The following is a 21,967-nucleotide window of genomic DNA, read 5'->3' on the forward strand; positions in this document are numbered from 1 at the left end:
ATCCCCCACAGTTTTCTTACTGGAGCTGTGGCCTTGGGCAAGCCCTACCGCCCCTCCGGGCCCCGTTCTCATCATAGAAGACAGGTGCTTACCACTGACTGGTGGGGTGTCCTAGTGTGAGGCCTACATTCCGTCTGTGCTTAAGGAGCTGCCAGAGACAGTGGAGGCTCCTATATGACATACAGCTTGGAGATATATATACCAAGCTTGGAAAAAATGACAGAGAACATAACATTGGCCTTTGTTATCTTTTTATTTTTTATCTGTTTGTTTTAGACAATTTTCAGTTTTGGACCAAGTAAAAGAAGATATGACTGTCACTTGAGGCAACAATAGAAAGAAACTAAATGTTCCTAACACCCAGTTTTGCTGTGATCAATCAATTTTGATCACAGAAAAACTGAGTGTTACTAAAATTTAAGAAGGGGCTTCCCTGATACCTCAGTTGTTAAAGAATCTGCCTGCAATGCAGGAGACCCTGGCTCAATTCCTGGGTTGGGAAGATCCCCTGGAGAAGGGATAGGCTACCCACTCTAATATTCGTGGGATTCCCTTGTGGCTCAGCTGGTAAAGAATCCATCCGCAATGTAGGAGAACTGGGCTCAATCCCTGGGTCAGGACGATCCCCTGGAGAAGGGAAAGGCTACCTGCCGGGGTCCAGCCCCGGTGGATCCAGGGAATTCGAAGGGTGGACGGCGTTGGCGTGGAAAGACTTGTTTATTTATTAACATAAGATTAGATTAGGAACCTATAGTGTAGTAAGAATATTAAGTGGAGGAAGAGGGCTGAATAGCTTGGTTTACGCGGAAGGCCAATAAAATTCCAGACAAGGAATTTGCACCATCTACGTTGGGCCACCGGCGCCCGCTTGAATATTTAAGGGTGCCTCGCCTTAAGCTCCCTTTCGCGCGGGTCTTAACAAGCCGGGGCAAGTAAGTAGACCTGGCGAGCCTCCGCGCCCCAGGTGGAGATTCAGCCTGAAGTTAAAGTAAAGAGCAGAGAGAGGGAAAGGGAGAAAAGAAAGAGAGAAAGACACGGGGGGAGCCAGAGTCCCAAGAAACCAGGCCAAGAGACTAGTTCGAGAAACTGGTCCGAGAAACTGGCCCCCTCCTTTATTGTTCAGAAGGCCTTTTATACTTTTTATAAAACATGGAGATCAATGGGTAACACAAAATTATGTAGCGTTCGCAACCCAGATTCTTTCCGTATATCATTTTGTATACAAAAGGTCTCAGGTGATTTACATTATCTTCTGGCCAAGAGGCTTGTTAACACCTTTTGGCTCTCTTCCTTAATGAATGTTAATTTTGTTTCCCCTGAAGTGTTTTTCTTTAATCTGCATCTCCTTAAAGCATTAAAGTTACATCTCTATAGAACAAAGGTGCAGTGGGATATAACAAAGAAGGTACTTAACTCGAAGATCTAATGTTGCTAATACCAGGTCTACTACTTGTTTTTCTATATACCAACTATATCTAAAAATAAAGGATATGAAAATTTGGCAGCACGCATTGACTCAACAAATGAAACGTTTAATCAGTCCTATTCTAAAGATTTTGACTCCTCGGAAGCTCCTACATTCCTAGGATGTTTTAAGCTTCCTGTGCCTCCTGCGGTCAGGAGGCCTCAAACACAAGCGCAGCTGTACGAGTCCTGCAGGCAGGCTAGAAAGCCATCGGAGGAGTTGTTGGATTGAAACACTCTTTCAAATGCAGAAGACTAAAGCCCTGAATTGACTTTTTCCAGAAAATGTCAGAAGAGTGGAAAAGCAGAGCACAAAAGCCGGCAGATTTTTGTTGGGGTACACGCTTAGGAATTTCCAGAGGGGTCCCTGAAGTCTGAGCACGCCTTGCGTATGTCAGCTTCCTTCCTCATGACCTTGTCACGGGCGGGATTCCTCACACTGGCTCCCGGCAGCTACCCACTCCAGTATCCTGGCCTAGAGAATTCCATTGTACAGCCCACGGGATCACAAAGAATTGCACACAACTGGGCAACTTCTCGGAGAAGGCAATGGCGCCCCACTCCAGTGCTCTTGCCTGGAAAATCCCATGGATGGAGGAGCCTGGTGGGCTGTAGTCCATGGGGTCGCTAAGAGTCGGACACGACTGAGCGACTTCACTTTCACTTTTCACTTTCATGCATTGGAGAAGAAAACGGCAACCCACTCTGGTATTCTTGCCTGGGAAATCCCATGGACAGAGGAGCCTGGCAGGCTACAGTCCATGGGGTCACAGAGTCAGACACAATTGAGCAAGAATATGGACTAAAGACACCTTTAATTTTAGGGAACAATCTGTCAAAAGGAAGACAAAGTGATCAGAGAGGTAAAAAATCTGGAAACCACAAGGAAACTGGGAAACAGGATGTGAAAACACGCATATTCCCAGGGGACCTGTGAGAGCTACTCCTCAGTGTGTAGACAACTGCCCTTTGGATAAGGAGCTCCCCACCGTCCAGGTGGCTCCAGAAGAGAGGTGCTAGGGCCACATGCCGAGGTCATAGGGACTAGGACATGGACCCTACGAAGACAGTCCTACAGTTCTTGCTGTGCCCAAGCCAGGAGAGCTGCCTGTGAGGTAGTGAGCTCTCTGTCACAGCACAGCTGCAAGGCCCATCAGACGTGGGCAGGAAAAGCCACCGAGGCTGTCAGACTCTCCATGCTCACAAATGCAGTTCAGCTTGTAGTTTATTCCCTTACACACAACACCTGTGATCTAAGGAGGAGGGCAGGGTTGGGTAGTGGTTAGAAGTTCGATGTCAGGTTTGAATCCCAGCTCGGCCACTCACTCGCCACGTGACCACAGTGACCCTGAGTGAGTTCACTAACCCCCTAGACCACAGCCTGTCCATCCGCCAAGTGGGGGTGGTTGAGCACCTCCCCATGGGGCTGCCGAGAAGGTCACGAGGGCTGAGGCCCAGGAGGCACTCAGAACAGGGGCGCGGGAGTAAGACAAGGTTAGCGATTGGTTCTGATTCCTCTGCAGTCTTTCTGATAGCTCTGAGGTTGCCTGGTGACCACCTCTGGGCACAGAATGTCGTCCACCCAAGCAGACAGGGAGAGTTCATAAGAATATGGTGAGGGGGACCTAGGGTTTGAGGATTACTGCAAACACGGGGACCAGCGCAGTGAGGAGCCCAGGGCGGCGACCAGAGACCTTTCCCCTCATCCTCACATGATTTCTAAAGCCAGCAGGCGCTGGTATGGACCCCCGTCAGTCTCCCAATAGAAACTGCCACCTGTCTGTGTGTCAGCACAGGTCTGAGACCTGGATCAGCGTCTAGGCAGCAGCCTCCACCGGGGCCAGCCCTGGCTTCTCGGGTTCCTCTCCCAGATCCGCAATCCGGATGGCACTGTCCTTCTTGGAAAGCCAGAAGGCTGGGTAGACGGGCTCCGAAAACTTACACTGGAACCTGTGCAGCAGCGTCAGGGTCTCAGGCTCGATGCCGTAGAAGGAGAGGCCCCCGCCGGGGAAGTCCACATAGATCCCCAGCCTCCGGCAAGCGCTGGCGCTGAGCAGGGTCTCCGCATCGCTGTGCCATGCCCTGAACCCCTTCCCGTCCCAGTGGAGGCTCCAGGAGAAGTCGTTCCCGGAGATACAGCTGTTGCGCTCTTCGCCCTTGCGGTCAATGCCCTGGCACGTCAGGCCCACATAGATGCCCGCTCCCGAGAGCTCCACCTCGAAGTAGTACCTGTGCAGGTACAGGCTCTGCTGGGCCAGCACCTGCCGCCAGTGTGAGAACCTGCTGGGCAGGTCGGGGTAGGGGTGCTCCCAGGGCGCCGTGTTGGTGACCTTGCGGTTGTCCTCCTGCAGCCGGAGGTACCTGTGTGCCGTGTCGGGGTCGAAGACAATGTCACAGGCATCTGAGGGAGACACAGAAGGTCGGGGGCTGACAGCTGACTCACATCTAGCCAGCCTCCAAGGGATGAGAAGACATCCATCCCTCTGTTCCCTGTCTACCCAAGTTCTGTTCCCTGTCTACCCAAGTTCTGTCCCCTGTCTACCCAAGTTCTGTCCCCTCCCAGAGAAGAGGTGGGTGAAAACCAGGAAACAGAACACAAGCGGGACTCCGTGACTTACAGTAATTGTAAACTTGGTCTCTGCCCCTGGCTCCCACCACAGAGTTCCCTGTAATTTCCTGAGTGGTAACAGCACTAGCACCATCTTTTGTTCTAATGTTTGGTCTTTCACAGGCTTCCCAGGCAGTTCAGAGGTAAAGAACCTGCCTGCCAACACAGGAGACGCAAGAGACTAAGTTTTGATCCCTGGGTCAGGAAGATCCCCTGGAGCAGGGAATGGCAACCTACTCCAGTATTCTTGCCTAGAAAGAATCTGCCTGCAATGCAGGAGACACAGGAGACACAGGTTCAATCTCTGGGTCAGGAAGATCCCCTTGGAAGAGGAAATGGCAACCCACTTCAGTATTCTTGCCTAGAAAATCCCATGCTGAGACCAGTTCCTGACACAGAGTTCCTGAAACTCTTGTAACTTCCTGGGTTAAACAAATGTCTTTTTTCTCCTTAAGAGGTAGAGTTTGGAGGGTTTCATTTTGTGTTTGTTTATTTATTTATTTGGCTACACCAGATCTCAGTTTTGGCATGTGGGATCTAGTTCCCTGACCAGAGATTGAACCTGGACCCCAGTGCCTTGGAGCTCGAAGTATTAGCCACTGGATCATCGGGGAAGTCGCAGTGTCCTTCGTTCTAACAAAGTGACTCTGTGTGTGGGGATTGGTGGGGGAGGTGTTGGCTGGTCACCAGAAGGACCAAGTCATAACCAAGTTCTGCTTGGATCTTGCAGCCCTAATTCCTCTTCTCTTGGGAAGAGAGATGGGCTGGAAGTGGTTCATCATGCCTGTAGGATAAAGCCCCCATAAAATCCCAGGAGTGTGGGGTTCTGAGCACTTCTAGGCTGACAAACATCCACATCAGGCAATTGACCCCACCTCCACGGGGACCCTCCCAGCCCTCGCTCTGAGCATCTCTCCCTTCCTCTGGCTGCTCATCTGTGTCCTTCATCACACCCTTTGATGAACTGGTGAACATAAGTGTCTCCCTGAATTCAGTGAGCTGTTCTAGCAAATGCTCGAATCCAAGGAGGGTCCTGGGAGCCTCGGATTGCAGCCAAGTCGGACAGAAGTTGTGGGTCCTCTGGGGGCCCCATAATTATGACTGGCATCTGAAGCGGGGTCCATCTGGTGGGCTCTGACACCATCTTCAGGCAGATAGCATCAGGACAGAGTTAAATCCTGGGATGCCCAGCCATGTCTGGGGGAATTGCTAGGTTGGGGTTGGGGGAGGGGGTCTCACTGCCACACATGTGGTAAGTGGTCCCAGACACCTTTTAACAAGTCACCCCCACTTCCTTCCTTCCTTCTTGAAGCTCAAACTGCTTGCCATTTACTGTATTATTTGTTGAACTGAATCAAGAAATAAAATTTACTGATGGGCTCATGTTTTCATTCATTCGACAAACACGTCCTGAATTCAGATGCTTTTCTATGCAGTGTTGGCAAGGGTCATACACCCACATCTGATTCACTCATTTGTTAAAATATTTGGCCACTATTTAGCAGGGGAATTCTCAAGCAGTTCCCCCCACATGTACACAGATATTCTTTTCCTGGCCCCAGAGGACACCTCCACACACCCAAATGCTCAAGTCACACTCCAGGTTATTTTGACATTTCTCTTGGCCCCATCCTCCCTCATTTTGCCCCTCAACTCACATTGGAAGCCCCAAGTCCCACCTAGAGACCCCGTTCACCCCCATATAAGCCACTCCTGAATCTCCCCTAACGCGTGCAGCAGCTCCACATCAGCTGGCTTCTTGTATCAACTACATGTGCACATGCTAAGTCACTTCAGTCATGTCCTGCTCTTTGCAACCCCCACAGACTGTAGCCCACCAGACTGCTCTGTCCATGGCATTTTCCAGGCAAGAATACTGGAGTGGGTTGCCATCCCCTTCTGCAGGGGATCTTCCTGACCCAGGGATCAAATTTGCATTTCTTATGTCTGCTGCATTGGCAGGAGAATTATTTTCCATCACGCCAGCTGGGAAGCCCCTATATTAACTGCATTGTCTGTTTGTAAAACATAGATATGCTGCTGTCAGGAAGCACAAAAGATAAATAAAGGAAACTGGAAACCAAGAGGTCCTGGGGGAGACGAGGAGCTGTGGCAAGAACAGGGTCATCAAACCCGAGGCTCCACGTCAAGACCAGAGAAAACGGGGTTCAGGAGTCAGCCAGCCAGAGCTCACCCCAGAAAGCAAGCAGAAGCAGGGTTGAACAGTGAGTTCCAAAGAGATGAAAGTCAGAAAAATTAGCCTTGATTACCCAGACATGTCCTTCCTCTCCTGGGAGACAAGACCTCCCTGTCTTGCTAACCATGAGCAAGTATTGATTGGAAATAAGTGTTTCTAAAAATGCCAACAGACCAGGACACTTCGATGCTAGGACAGGACAATGGGCTAGGTAATTCCAGACAAGCCAGACTTAAAAGGGAACCACCTGGTAACCAGCCAGGATCTTTAAAGGGGCCAAGGTTTTGAAGGACACAGAAGGACTAAAGGACTGGACACAGACTGAAGGAAGCTAAAGAGACCAGAAAACATCTGTGACTCTGGACTGGACTTCCGACCAGAAAAAGGACACTGGAAGCAACCCTGGTGAAATCTGAATAAATTCCAGCCAGCAATGCTCAATTCCTGATTTGGATCAATGGACCATATTTATGTAAAGTGCTCACGTTTGGAAAAGCTAGGTGAAAGGTGTATCAGAATTCTTGGTCCTCTTTTGTGCAATGTTTTTTTAACTCTGAAATGGTTTCAAAATTAAAATTTCTAATTTTTTTGGAAATTCAGCTTATTTAAAATTTAAATATACCATTTGGGGATAGACCTGAAGTTGCAAGAACCTGAAACCTGCTGAAAGATGGTATCCTTGCTTCTGAAGCATCACATGCACATCCCCCCCCCCGCCCCCCGCCCGGGAAAGCAGAGCAGCTCATGACTTACACTGGAGGAACTGCCGCCTGGTGCAGGGCTCAGGTTTTGAGGTCCGATGTCTGTGCTCAATGACAGCACACACCTGAGTTCTGATGTCGTACTCCTCTAGAAAATCAAGAGTTGTAAATGCTCACCTGTCCAGGTGGGCAAGAGAATCTAAGGAACAGGAACCCCCCACTTCAGTTGCTCTTCCCTGGGCCTCCTGGGGAAAGTCAGGACCAGACACTAGTCATGCTTCAGAGAATCCTGCTCAATGGACCACATCGAAGTAAAACCCACTGAGGAAAGATCCCAGCCTAACCTGGGTTTCACTTGAAAGCATAGGCATCAGTGACCTTGGAATTTAGTCTGCACTTGAGTGGAGATGCGGGCCAAGCGCATACCAAGACCATGTTTTCTGAAATCAGTTGTAAGTTAACATCATCAAGGTACATGTCCACCAGCTGCACGGTCCAACCAGAGGACGGCTCTGAAAATGGGACATTCTCTCCACCCCTGTTCTGTTCTCCTTCCCTGACCCCTGCCTCCCTTGCCAACCCCTCCAGAGATGTCACAAGGCCTGGCGTCTCACCATCCTTGGAGAACTCCTGGAGCTTCTCTTTGTAGCTCTGCAGCAGCTGGATCAGGTGGGCAGTGGAGTCTGTGATGACCTTGTGGATGCCTGATAGCTTGTCCTTGAGCCCTATGTAGACGCTGGGGAAGGCACCATCCTCCGTGTTCTTGAACTTGCAGTACTCCTGCAGGAAAAGAAACACAGCGGAACTTGCCCTGGCTTCTGTGCTTCCTAAACAGGGCTGCCCTACTCAATACAGAACCTTCTGCATCTGTGACACGGGCTGATAGGGGCGTGTACTTCACAAAATGTAATGGGTCCAGCTCAGCACCTGACCACATAGAAGTCTTCCATGACCTGGTCTGGCCTCCCACTCTGGGCAGCCCTCCCTCCTACTCCTGTTCTCTGCTGCTCTCTGCCTCATTTATCAACAGGGTGGTTGCCTTGCCATATCCACTGCGGACCTAGCAGAGTGAGGGTCTCTCAGGCTACGGCATCGCAGTGACCCATACCTCCAGGAATAGCACAGGACTGCCAATGGCAGAGATCCTGTCCAGCTCCTGCCTGGCCTTCTCCATCTCTGCACTCCTGTACTCCAGGTGGGTCTTGATGCCGTTGGCCTGGCCCAGGGCAGCTTGCTCCTTCTCCTCCAGGAAGAGCATCACGTCGGCCTGGGCCTTCGTCACGGCAGCACGGAGCTCCCCGAACTGCTCCTCCACCCTGGCCTTCACCTCCGACACTGACACCTAGTGGCAAGGGGGTGGGGGAGAATCAGTGAAAAACCCATTAGTGATTAGTGAAGCATCAATCTTATCAAAGCTCAACACACAGAAATGTAAAAAAGCATGCATGCATACTCAGTCATGTTCAACTCTGACCCCACAGACAGCAGTCCGCCAGGCTCCTCTGTCCATGGACTTTCCCAGGCAAGAATACTGGAGTGAGTTGCCATTTCCTCCTGGAGGGGATCTTCCCCACCTAGGGATCAAACTTGTGTCTTCTGAGTCTCCTGCATTAGCAGGTTAATTTTTAACCACTAGTGCCACCTGAGATTCCCAATATAAACCCAAGAAACCCTCAAATTAGGGAACAATTTCCTACTATAAAAGAAAGTCTTTATTCTCATTTGAATCCTGGGTTCCATAAAACAAGGACCCCCCGGGGTGTGAGTCCTTATTTACTCTTCATTAACTTTGTCTCTCATCCGTTGGACGAGACTGTGCATTGTCTGCTGAGTCCAGATCTGACAGTCAGGTTCCTCTTCAAGTCTGTGACATCAGTCTTCCTGCCTGGACAATGGGCCTGTTCAGTGTACTTGAGAGTCATATTTCTTGCATAAAATTAATAATTTGGCTTCTTTGTACAAATCAGTAGCATGAATTTGCTTTCTCAGCACTTCATTATGTCCAGCTAAACTACCCACCAAGGAAATCAAACCGTCCAGCAAGGAGATCACACCAGTCAATCCTAAAGGAAATCAACCCTGAATATTCACTTTAAGGACTGATACTGAAGTTGAAACTCCAATACTTTGGCTACCTGATGTGAAGAGCCAAATCATTGGAAAAGACCCTGAGGCTGGGAAAGATTGAGGGCAGAAGGAGAAGGGGACGAAAAAGGGTAAGATGGTTGGATGGCATCACCTACTCAATGGACATGAGTTTGAGCAAACTTCAAGAGATAGTGAAGGACAGGGAAGCCTGGTGTGCTGCAATCCGTGGGGTTGCAAAGAGTCGAACACGACTTAGTGACTGAACGACACCAAACTGCCCACTGGATCCATCTGAGCTGAAAGCACATCCTCTGGTGTCTGGGCCAGACACAAAACGTCTAGGGCATGTGAAGGCAACCACAGCACCTGAGCATTGCAGGACAAGCCTACCTGTACGGAATGGAATGCCACATTCAAAAATATATACAACTAACTCCACGTGATGAACAGTAGGGATTTGCCTGATGGCACCTGTGTATGTGGGAGTCTGTCCTTCCATATCTTTAGTAAATGCCTTAGTCAAGGTCATATTTACAACTTCAATCCACGTTCTTTTCAACAGTTTCCTCTTATCTTTGGTAGTTCTTAGGTACTGGTGCTGACAGGTGAGTGGGTGGATGGATGGATGGATGGATGGTTGGGGGAGGGATGGATAGATGAGTGGATGAATGGATGGAGAGGTAGAATCATTCTTCATATGCAAAGATGCCGCTGCTCCTAACTGCCAATGTGTGCATGTTTTGCATTCTCCTCTGAGTTGTGGTTATTGGCTTGCCACTAGTGAGAAGCTTTTGTGAAACAGTTTGGGTCCACTTAGAGTTTATTATGGAAAGTGGTCAGAAACCAGAGAGACTAAAACTAAGTAGCCTGGCATACCGTTATGGGACTTCCCAGATGGCCCAGTGGTAAAGAACCCGCCTACCGATGCCAGAGATACAAGAGACTTGAGTACAATCCCTGGGTCCAGAAGATCCCCTGAAGGAGAGCATGAAGAGCCACTCCAGGATTCTTGCCTGGGAAGTGCCATGGACAGAGGATCCTGGTGAGCTAAAGTCCATGGGGTTGCCAAGAGTCAGACTGGGCACACACATACACCACTGGCCTTATCAAGTTGCTATTGTTGTTGTTTAGTCACTAAGTCATGTCCGACTCTTTGCAACCCCATGGACTGTGGCATGGCAGGCTCCTATGTCCATGGAATTTCCCAGGCATGAATCCTGGAGTGGGTTTCCATTTCCTTCTCCAGGGGATCTTCCTGACAGAGGATTCAAACCCGAAGTACCATCCACTAATCCAGCCGCTCTCGCCTCTCTTTTCTGTCTGCCAGGACTTAGGACAGGCGAGAATCGCATGCGGAACACCCTTTCATGGTGGAAGAAGCCAAGATTATGCATAATTTCTGGAGCTCTAGCTAACCACCCCCCTCCATTCCCACATATACTATTTGCTCCTAGTCAAAAAAGCATATGCAAATATACAAATAAGCCAGAGCTATCACAGGACTGGAGGAGGGCATGGTAATCCACTCCAGTATCCTTGCCTGGAGAATCCCATGGACAGAGGAGCCTGGTGGGCTAAAGTTCATAGCGTCGCAGAGTCAGACACGACTGAAGTGACTTAGCATGCACACACATCACAGGACTAGTTTGCTTCTATTCTCTATTGTTAAAAGTGAATCACTTGCCAGTTTTCAACCTTGAACTAACTTCACAGCAAATCCCAGAGACAAGGTGATGCCACCCTACAGTGTAGCCAACCTGATCTGTACCCACAGTTTCCATCAGATGATAAGACCTAAGGGGCCTGTAGACACAGAGGCCGGGCCTGCAGACGTGGAGGTCAGGCCTGCAGCCGAGTCCCACGGTTCCGGGTGGGCCTGACTGAACCAGCAGCAGCAGCCAGCCAGGTGTGTCAAAGCCTGGCAGGTGACTCTGGCCAGACTTACCAGGACAGATTTATGGTTAGCCTGGAGCCTGGAGATAGCATTTTCATTCAACTTGAATTTCTGTTCCAGGTCTAACTGGGTCCTCCGAAGCTCAGCCTAAGAAGAGGAAAGGTCAGCAGCGTTAGGGAGGAAGGTGCCCAGCGTACCCAGAAGGTCCCAGGGAGCAACGGTGCCACCTGCCCTTCTTCCACAGAAAGGAGAGTTTGCCTCGGAAGCTGCTCTCAGGAGCAGGCTGGGTGCCCTCCATGGAGGCAGAGAGGGTCCACTGTGCACCAGCATTACCAGCTGAATCTCCTCCTGTCATTGAGACCAAGCCCACAGCAGGTAAACACGCTGTCTCCATAGCACAGGTGAGAAAACAGAGCCACGAGGGTCACGTAGGTGTCAGTGGTCTAGAACAGGCTGACAGGGAGCACAGGGGCTTGGAACTGGCAGTGGGGGGGACCCCAGGGTTTCTACTTAGCAGCCAAGAGTTTGGGGCAAAGTTGACTTAAAGCTTCCCCACTTGCATTTCTTCACTGTGAGGTGGGGAAAGCTAGTGTCCAATTCACAGGGTTCCTATGAGGATGGGAGGCAGCAGGAAGTCTGCACAGCAGCTGGCACCTCGCGGGTACTCCATCAGTGGCAGTGGCATCATTGACTTCATCATTTTACTGGTGCCTCTTTGGTTGCTTTCCATCACAGAATCTTCTCTCCCGAACGCAGGCAGGGCAACTCCTCCCCACCGAGGTGAGTGCCCACATGAGAACTCTGGGTTTGCCTGCTTTGACCCCCACCCCCCGCCCAGCCCCACTCCACCTCCCTAAGCACTTTCTGCCCAGAACCTGACAAGACAGGAAACCAGAGCCTTTGTGAATTTCAAAGGCCACCATCACTTTCTGCCTCCACAAGGGTGTGAGACAGTGGCAACAGAAAGGACAGCTTTCGCTGCTTTTCACAGCAGCGTGTGTCAGCACTGAGTTCTGAGTCACTTGCCCTAACAGGTCTTGGACTGGCGGGGAGCACCTGACGTGTCTCCCCTTCCTCCCACCAAAGTTCTTGGTAATCCCAGGCCCCAGGGACAGAAGCCCAGGCGAGCAGCGGACCCGCCTCACTCTGCCAAAAACTGGGAACTTCTGATGAAGCTCCAGGGTCCTGACTCAGAGCTGATGGGAGTCCACTGACTTCCCACACCTGAGACCTGATGTCCTGGAGTAGGGGAAGTGGGGGAGAAGGAAGGGATCTGACCTGTTTGGGGGAGATTGTGGAATCCTGGTCTATCAGAAAGGCTTACCCAGTGACCTCTCCAGGTTGGGCGGGGGGAAGGACATGAGGTGCTTGTTTAAAAGGTGGTGGGAAAAAAAATAAATAAATAAAATAAAAGGTGGTGGGAGACGCAACAGGACACACAAGAGCAACAGCACAGACATGTGGACATGTTAAAGGGGCCAGCCCCAACATGACCCAGGGACCCAGGAGATCCCCGGAGTATATAGGGAGGGGTTTCTCCCCACTGTCTGCAGACAGCCATTAAAGGAGAAAAGGACTCCAAAGTGCCTCATGGGGACCTCTGAGTCACCCCACCAGCGGGCACTCCCACTTCCCCATGACAGGCGGGACCACTTGGGCAACCAGCACCTCCAGTTATTCCTGTTCCTAGAAAATGACGGGGTGCCTCAGACCCCGGCTCCAGGATTTCCCAAGACTTCAGCCTCACACACATCGCAGGCCAGGGCAGGCTCTGCACCAAAGCAGAACAGGGGTGCCAGTGAGCGTAAATGCCCCACATCCAGGGGCACAGAGAGCCCCGCCCACCTTGGCGGGGAGAGGACAGATGCTGTGCAAAGGACACCGTGTCTGTGATCCAACACCTGCCACTGGCGGGCTCCACGGCCCTCGTCAGGCCCTCTAGCATCTCCTCTGGCACCTCAAGAAAATGTTGACAGACTGTTTCTTGCCTCTTCCTCCAGGGCACAGGCGGCACCCAGCTGGGTGGCCGGGATCAGGTTAGAGACGCAAACTGGAACAGCAGAGGGAGTGAGGAGAGAGAAAAAAAGACATTCTACGTGGTGTCAGGCACTCTGTGTGTCCCTCTGGGAACACAAGAGTCCCGCCTGGGCCCTGACTTCGCTCCTCAGGTGGCTGGTTGGAACCTACTACATGTCAGTCCAGTTACATAAGGCAGCCTCCCTGCTCTTGAAGGCAGTAGAATGTTTAAGAAAAAAACAAGTTAGATAATACTGAGTCCAACACACTCTTCAGAAGTTCTAGAAGAAATTCTTCTGAACGGCCTCAAGCCATCCACCTTCTGGCAGCAGACGGCCATGAACAACGCTGGTTAACTGCTCCCCCGAGAACTGGGGACACTTGTGGCTCTCAGAACCTGGCTCTTGCTTCACCTTGAGACTGTGTCCACGTCCCTACCCTGTCCTTAGCTTTCTGGAACCTGTGCCGAGGTTGGATGCAGTGACCTACCACGAATGGACCTAAAGGTCTAAGACAGGGTCCAGCCCAGGCCTTCCCTCCTCCCAAGACCCCCACCCCTCACCTGCCAGGGGCTCCCTCCTCGGAACACACGGCTGAGCTTTTGTGCTGTCCCAACCCTTGGACGTCTGGGGAGCCAGGGGCCTGCTTTGGCTTCCTGATTACAGCCCACACTCCCTGGGAGGGTGCAGCACACTGAACCCACAAAAAGCTCTCGGTAATGTTTGATAAACACAGCGAGGAACAGAAAAGAACAGAAAAGCAGTCACAGAAGTGGTACAGACTTCACATGCACACATGCACGCAGGCACGCAAGCATGCAGCCTCACTTCCTGGCAGTGAGCCTGAGTTCTGAGAAGGTGAGAGGAGTTAAGACCAGCTGCTCTTGTGAAGGCTAAGGGAGAGGGATAGACTGGGAGTTTGGGATTCAGTTCAGCTCAGTCGCTCAGTCATGTCCAGCTCTTTGCCACCCCATGCACTGCAGCTCACCAGGCTTCCCTGTCCCTCACTATCTTCTGGGGTTTCCTTGAATTTATGTCAATTATATACAGGATGGATAAACAACAAATCCTACTGTATAGCATAAGGAACCATATTCAGTATCCTGAGATAAACCCTAATGGAAAAGAATATTTTAAAAAGAATATATATATATGTTAAAACTGAGTCACTCCATTGCTGTACAATGGAGATTGGCACAGCATTGTAAATCAGCTATACTTCAATTAAAAAAAATTTTTTTTAAGTTAAGGGGCCCTGGGAAGTTGGCCCCAGGGAGGGGAAGAGGTGAGTCCCCAGAAGAAATACTCAGAGAACACCTGGAATTTCCAAATTCAAGAGTTTTTGCCCACAGGCATAGCTGGAGAGCATAGGAGCCACAGAAGAGGCTCAGTCAGAGAACTGAGAAGCCATTTGCCCTGCAGACCCTGTGCAGGGTCCTGGCTGCGCTTTGTCGCTGTAGCTGACCCTGCCGTTCTCAGCTTCCTCTGCATGATGGGCTTGCCTGAGCAAGCAGCCCTAAACCATCCAAAGTGACCTTCAGCAAGCAGCTCCAGCAAGTTCAGGCTGGCTGAAAGAAAGATGGAACTTCTGGAGCCTTACTTAGGTCTGTTAAGGCTTTCCAAATAATCCTGGTGGAGGTTGCAGCCTTCTCAAGGAACTGTGTCTTCTGAGCCAGTCTCCTGGCAAGAAATCTTTCAGCTCCTGAGCAGTGAGGACCACCGAGAGAGAGCGCACTTATTGGGCACACTCGCTCTGAATTGAAAGAAAGGACACAGGGCAGAAAAGCAGAAAACTCAAACAAGCAGAACCGCAAGCAGAGGTGGTGAACAGGCCAGAGCCTAGATCTGGGGCCGGGGCTACCGCACTGCTCCTATAACCACCACTGCTTTCAGCACCAAAAACTGTCCTGAGTGTCTTTGTGTTACCTGACACAGCTCCCTCCTGGGATGTCCAAATTTGGGGTTCTGCACATGTACTATATAAGCAGTCCCCAACTTTATTAGCACCAGGAACTGGTTTCATGGAAGAAAAGTCCTCCGTAGATAGGGGGATGGTTTTCTGGATGATTCAAGCACATTACTTATTTTTATTATTTATTGTGTACTTTATTTTTATTAATGGTAAAGAATCTGCCTGCAATGAGGGAGACCCAGGTTCAATCCCTGGGTTGGGAAGATCCCCTGGAGAAGGGAATGGCCACCTACTGCAGTATTCTTGCCTGGATAATCCCACGGATAGAGGAGCCTGGAGGGCTACAGTCCATGGGGTCTCACAGTTGCACACAACTGAACGACTAACACTTATTTCTATTATTACATCAGCTCCACCTCAGACTGTCAGGTTAGATCCCAGAGGTTGGGGTTCCCTGCACTAAACAACTCTCCCTGCTCAGAATGACAGCTACTCAATGTCTCTGTAACGCACCAGCTTACACTACATTTAAAATTTATGTTGTATCTATGTTGCTACAGGCACAGAATTTTCTGAAAGGAACAAGGAGGAAAAGTATATGATGGTGTTTACCTCTGAAGAGGAGCTTTCCAGGTGGCTCCGAGGTAAAGAATTTGCCTGCAGTGCAAAAGATGCAAGTTTGATCCCTGGGGATCGATGTTATTCCCATGCAGTTATTCCCCTGGGTTGGGAAGCTCCCCTGGAGAAGGAAATGGCAACCCACTCCAGTATTCTTGCCTGAAAAAATCCCATGGACAGAGCAGCCTGGAAAGGCTGCAGTCTGTGGGGTTGCAAAGAGTCGGACACGACTTAGTGACTGAGCATATTATACTTCTGAAGAAGGAGATGGGTGGATCCAGGATGGGAGGGAGACCTTTTCTGGTAAAATCTATCGCAGTATTTGGTGATTGTTCCTCTGTGTGTATGTACATGCATTCCTTTTCCAGCTAAACATGACAGAATTCAGATATTATACCCTGAACAAGGGAAATGCACTCTGCCTTCAACTCTTTACTACATGTATGGCAGGTTTTTGGAGCATTAAAAAAAAAAAAAGGTTATAATATGGTGACCTTGGAGTTCTTCCTTGTGTCCTCCAGTGGGTGGCCTTCCAGAAGCTCCCATCCCTCACTCCATGACTTAGTCATCTGTATGCGCTTAGACAAATGTGGTGGGAATGAAGAGTCACCACCTCATAGAGTTATCCCAGGACCAAATGGGGAAATCCCAGGGAAGCATGTTGCACATGGCAACGCTCCAAGACCAGTTTCCTCAATTACCTGGAGCTTTGTCCTCTGACCTGTCTGTTGATCCAGAGCCTCCTCGTGGCCGTGAACTTGAGTGGGTGGAAATGACCAGCTCTCTCCTGACCAGATGTTTCCTGGCACTAGAGACGCTGGGAACAGTCGACAAGTGGATTCTAGAGCTGGAAATGGTGACTCACTGACATCTGGGATACAGAACTTTCCAGAATTATTCCCACTAACACCAAATAAAATCCATACTTAAGGGAGGACGTGGAAGAGGGACCCTGCTAGGAACCTGCCCATCCCAGGAAGCTCCTTCTCAGCTGTCTCGGAACCCTGGGCCAAGGCGCTGTGCTCAGTGCCAACAAGGGAGCTGCCCAGCATCTAGACACAAGAAATGTGGCACGGGACTTCCCTGGCAGTCCAGTGGCTAAGAATCCACCTTTCAACACAGGGGACAAGGGTTCAATCCCTGGTCAAGGAACCAAGATCCTACATGCAACTAAGCCAGCATGCTTCAAGCAGCTAAATAAATAAACATTTTAAAAAGAAAGAAAGAAATGTGGGACAAAGTTCAACTGCACGGCACTCCACCCCCCAGAACCAAAGTGCTCGTAGGAAGTCCAAGTAAGAGAAACAAAGCATTTAAGTCCATTCCCAAGAATTCTCCAGGCTCTCAGCTTTAGGGCAGAGAAAAGCCAGTTGTTCCATAAACAGTTTCCCTATCTGATGGGAATAAAATTACAGGCTATGAGCACAGTGTTTCTGTCTCTCCTGATGCTTCTATCTGATGAGGAGGTTTATTTTCCCTAAGGGAAGTGGTCCTTGACATTATCCAGGAGGGACGTTCCCAGTTCTATGTTATCTCAGCCCATCTCAAGGTCTTGAATTTCATAGCTGGCACTTCCAGAGGGGCCCTGTCTCCTGATATCTCGTTTGGGGTAAAGGGAAGAAGAGAAATTAGGGGAAATTTTTTGCTCTTTCCTCTAGAATTTCTGCCAAGATTTACATTTCATTCATTGCCACTCAGACCTGACCAGAGGGGAACACCGCTGTCCTCAGTCATGCACCTTGTATACCCCACCCCCAGAAACAGATCAGCACTGAAAGCTGAGTGAGAAACAGCAGGAAACTAGCAAGAGGAGCAACAGACAGACAGGGAGCATTTCAGGGACAGTGGGGCCAATGGGGATAGAGTGAGCCACTACAGCATCCAAAGCCAAGTGCAAGAGACATTCAGGCTGGGTGTACCGCCAGGTAGCAAGGCTGAGAGAACGCAGCCCCAGGAGCCTCGGCAGAGGCCTGGCAGCCTCCCCACCTCCCTCTCCCCTAGACCCCAGCACTCACCTCCTTGTCCCTGCGGGCGGCGTCCAGGGAGACCAAGGCGTGGCCCCTGTGCTCCGCCTGGCTGCACTCCTCGCAGATGCACTGCCTGTCGGGGTTGCAGAAGGCGATCAGTGGGCTGCGGTGGGCGGGGCACACCCGCAGGTCCCGGTCCCTGGCGGGCTCGGTCAGCTGGTGGCCGTGCAGCCTGCTGTTCTCCTGGTGTGGCCGCAGGTGCTCTGGGCAGTAGTTCACCATGCAGGTCAGGCAGGACTTGACGGCCTTCACCCTGCTGGCCCCGAGACAGAAGTCACACAGGACCTCCTCCTCCTCCTCCAGGCCCTCTGCCTCGGGAGCTCCCTGCCACTCAGAGCCCTGTCCCCCAGTTTCCCCTGGGGGGCTCCCCGGGGAGCCCAGGTTCTCTTCTTCTGCGGGACTGGCCGAGCCAGAGTCTGGGCTGCGAGTGGCCGGAGGGTGAGCGGGGATCCCGCTCAGCGGGCCTGGAGCCATCAGATCCAATTCAGCCATGTAAACAGTCTGCCACTTCGGAGCTGGGCTTCCTCTGCCTCTGGGCCCAGGATCCGGAGCCCCAGTCAGACAGCAGAACCACGCCCAGAGGACTGCAGCTGTGGCAGGACTTTAACTGTTTCCTCCCCCAGAGGCAGCTCGGTTGCTCATTACTCCACTGAGCTGGGAGGACGGCCAACTGTGATGGCCACCAGGGAGCCCGGGTCCTCGCGCTCAATGGCCCAGGCTCCGGCTCCTCCTCCAGCCCAGAACCGAAATAGCTATTCTTCTGTGAATGATTCATACCACCATCCCCACCCCATAATCTCAGCCAAGGCAGGTCAGTCTGGAAAGGACCGGAGATTGCTGAGATCTGCAGTCACAGCCGATGTTGCTTTATATAACTTGACAGGTTCGACCTTTTTGTCTTCAACTTTTTCTTTCCTGGGGCCACGCCACATAGCATGTGTTCAGTCGCTAAGTTGTGTCTGACTCTTTGTGACCCCGTGGACTATATCCCACCAGGCTCCTCTGTCCATGGGATTTCCCAGGCAAGAATACTGGAGTGGATTGCCATTTCCTCCTCCAGAGGACCTTCTTGACCCAGGGATTGAACTCGCATCTCCTTTGTCTTCTGCATTAGAAGGCAGATTCTTTACTGCAGAACCACCTGGGAAGCCCGCTAGATAGCATACAAGATCTAAATTCCCCGACCAGGTATCAAACCCAAGCCCCCTTCAGTAGAAGCACTGGACCGTCAGAGTGAGAGTGAAAGTGAAGTCAATCCGTTGTATCCCATTCTTTGTGACCCCACGGACTGGAGCCTACCAGGCTCCTCCATCCATGGAATTTTCCAGGCAAAAATACTGGAATGGGTTGCCGTTTCCTTCTCCAGGGGATTTTCCCAACCCAGGGATCGAACTCGGGTCTCCCTCATTACAGGCAGACACTTTACCATCTGAGCCACCTGGAAAGCCATCAGGGTGGTCCCTTCTTTTCAATTTTTAAAGGGACCCAAAATGTAAGGACTTAAGTAATAGGACAGCCCTTCATCCCTTCCCACCTATTAGAATAGGAGGGACACAGTTGAGAACAAGATCTGTGTCTCTGACCTTTTGTATATGACCTTCTCCATTCCAGGAGAAGGGTTTAGGAGGTGGGCCTAGTGGCGATCAGGAGGGTCAGGAAGAACTTGTCCCTTTCCACATAAAACTAAGCAGACAGCCCTCTCGGGCTGCACAACCTGCCCAGGGGCTCCTAGAGATGGCTGGTCTCTTTACTCACTTATTAAGGTTTTCCTAGATATGATGAGGGCTTCCCATGTGTCTAAGTGGTAAAGAATCTACCTGCTAACGCAGGAGACATGGATTCGATCCTTGGGAAGATCCCCTGGAGAAGGAAATGGCTACCCACTTCAGTATTCTTGCCTGGAGAATCCCATGGACAGAGGAGCCTGGTGGGTTACAGTCCGTGAGGTCACAGAGTTGGAAAGGACTGAGCGACTAAACAATAAGATGCGGTGATGGGTTTCCTCCAGCTACACAGATTGGCTGATTTAAGCAACAGAAGCTTATCTTCTCCCAATCCGAGAGGGCAGAATTTCAAGATCGAGGTCTGAGCAAGGTTGGTCTCTCCCGAGCCTCTCTCCTTGGCATGCAGATGGCTGTCTTCTCCTGTGTGTTCACATGACCTCCCCTCTGTACACACCTGTGTCCAGATCTCCTCCGTTTATAAGGACAGCAGTCAGATTTGGATGAGGGGCACCCTCATGACCTCTCTCTTACCTTAATTCCCTCTTGAAAAAGCCCAGTCTCCAAATTTAGTCACATTCTGAAGGTTAGGACTACAACATATGAATGGAGGGGACACAATTCACCGCGTAACAGATGCCAGAGGATAAGACGTGAGCATTTAGCTCCTTAGGAGAAAGATGGGGATAGACAGCAGACGAAGCGTCTACCAGATGGGCATCACAGAACCAGGATAGTCCAAGGCGCCTGGCCCCCATCTGTATCTGTTCTACAGCTCCCCCGTGCCCAAGGATTTCTCCAGATACACTCAAGGGATTTGGAACGTTAATGGAACAGAGACAGAATGGGGTGGGGATGATCTGGTTCGCCCCTGAGATTAGCGTTGGGGTAAGTCCAAGTCATGGCACCACCCCCCGGCCATGGCTCTCCACCCATGTGAGTTCTACAGGATCCAAATAAAAGCAAATAAACCAAGAAGTCCTGCCTCGTGTAGGAGGACAGGCAGGCAGTAAAAATCTAAGTCAGGCACAGCCCTGTTTTTTGTCAACATGTACAGAGCATGCATGTTAAGATGGCCTAGACACACTCCTTTTCAGCAACATGAAGGTTCTTCTCCCCTCTCCACTGGTGAAGAGACCCAAGAAGAGGTTTCCCTGCATTTCATTCCATGGGTTTTTCCCTCATCATTCTATTCATTTATTTATTTTCGGCTGCACTGGGTCTTCGTTGCTGCACGGGCTTTTCTCCACTTGCAGTGAGTGGGGGCTACTCTCTAGTTGCAATGCTCAGCCTTCTCATTGCAGTGGCTTCTCTTGTTGCAGAGGTTCTAGGGTGCTTGGGCTTCAGTAGTTGCTGTTCCTGGGCTCTAGAGCACATGTTCAGTAGTTGTGACACAAGGGCTTAGTCTCCACGTGGCATGTGGGATCTTCCTGGACCAGGGATTGAATCCAAGTCCCCTGAATTGGCAGGTGGATTCCTCACCACTGGACCAGCAGAGAAGCCCCATTTCATGGCTTTAAATCTCCAGGTGGGAGGGAAAGGAGATGACTTCTCCTGGCCCAGACCATTCCTAGAATTTTAACAAATAGGGTTGCTTTCCTTTCTTTCTCTAGATGACCTGGTTCTGGAAACTGAACTGGTCTACTCACATGCCAGGAGCCTCTGATTTTTCTGGGGAGGAGGAGGGGAGGTAACTGCCCGGCCCGACCTGTTCCACAACCTCGGGCACCAATCCGAGGGCACTGAGCCAGCCTCTCCCTCACGAATGGTCACCTTGCCTGCCCCTTCTCTCCTGCTGACCAGAGGGCAGCCCGCACGCTTGGTGCCCATTGGAGTCCTGAGCCTGGAGACACTCCACAGCAGCATGGAGAACAGGACACCTGACATTCCGATGCCAACCTGACCCGGGAAAATCATTTGTCCTGTCTCAGCCTCAGTCTCCTCATCTATGAAGTGGGCAGGCTGGCAAAGCCAAGGCCAGTAAACACATTCCTGGCTTGGCTCTCGGGGCAACTGTGTTGCTGTACCTGAGATCTGCCCAAGCTTGTGGGAAAGAGCACTGTGGTCTAGTTGAGACGTCTGGCCTGGGCTCAGGCCTGGAGAATGCTGACCATCTGGAGGCCCCTGGCCCTCTAAGGACCACGAAATCCACCTCAACTTCTAAGCCCCCTTCACTGCCGGCCTGATGCAGCTTCTTCCAGACAACACTGCTACCTGAGCTCCAACCTGACCTCCCAGGGCTGTAGCGCATCTCATCATGCCCCAGGCCCCCTGGTGCAATGCTCCACACTGAGGTGGAAGTCCCCCATCACGAAGTCCAGACCACCCTCCAGCACTCTCATCACACCTGCTCCTTTGATGTCAGATGGAACCCCACATATTTTTCTGGGCTCCAAAATCCCTGCAGATGGTGATTGCAGCCATGAAATTAAAAGAAACGCTTACTCCTTGGAAGGAAAGTTATGACCAACCTAGACAGCATATTAAAAAGCAGAGACATCACTTTGTCAACAAAGGTCCATCTAGTCAAGGCTATGGTTTTTCCAGTGGTCATGTATGGATGTGAGAGTTGGACTATAATGAAAGCTGAGCACCGAAGAAGTGATACTTTTGAACTGTAGTATTGGAGAAGACTCTTGAGTCCTTTGGACTGCAAGGAGATCTAACCAGTCCATCCTAAAGGAAATCAGTCCTGGGTGTTCACTGGAAGGACTGATGTTGA

The 21,967-nt window shown here is 50.8% G+C and overlaps 1 protein-coding gene across 1 annotated transcript; it reads right to left on the minus strand.

Annotated features, from left to right (window-relative positions):
* TRIM16 (tripartite motif containing 16) lies at window positions 2,261-18,233 on the minus strand. Its single transcript, XM_005693592.3, has 6 exons — window positions 17,513-18,233; window positions 11,004-11,099; window positions 8,079-8,312; window positions 7,585-7,750; window positions 7,023-7,118; window positions 2,261-3,865 (listed from the first exon to the last, which is right to left on the minus strand). Exons 1-6 carry the CDS (start codon window positions 18,014-18,016, stop codon window positions 3,282-3,284), a joined length of 1,680 nt encoding a protein of 559 aa, XP_005693649.2. The 5' UTR covers window positions 18,017-18,233; the 3' UTR covers window positions 2,261-3,281.

The sequence above is a fragment of the Capra hircus genome, chromosome 19, assembly GCF_001704415.2.
Source record: "Capra hircus breed San Clemente chromosome 19, ASM170441v1, whole genome shotgun sequence".
Classification (NCBI taxonomy): domain Eukaryota; kingdom Metazoa; phylum Chordata; class Mammalia; order Artiodactyla; family Bovidae; genus Capra; species Capra hircus.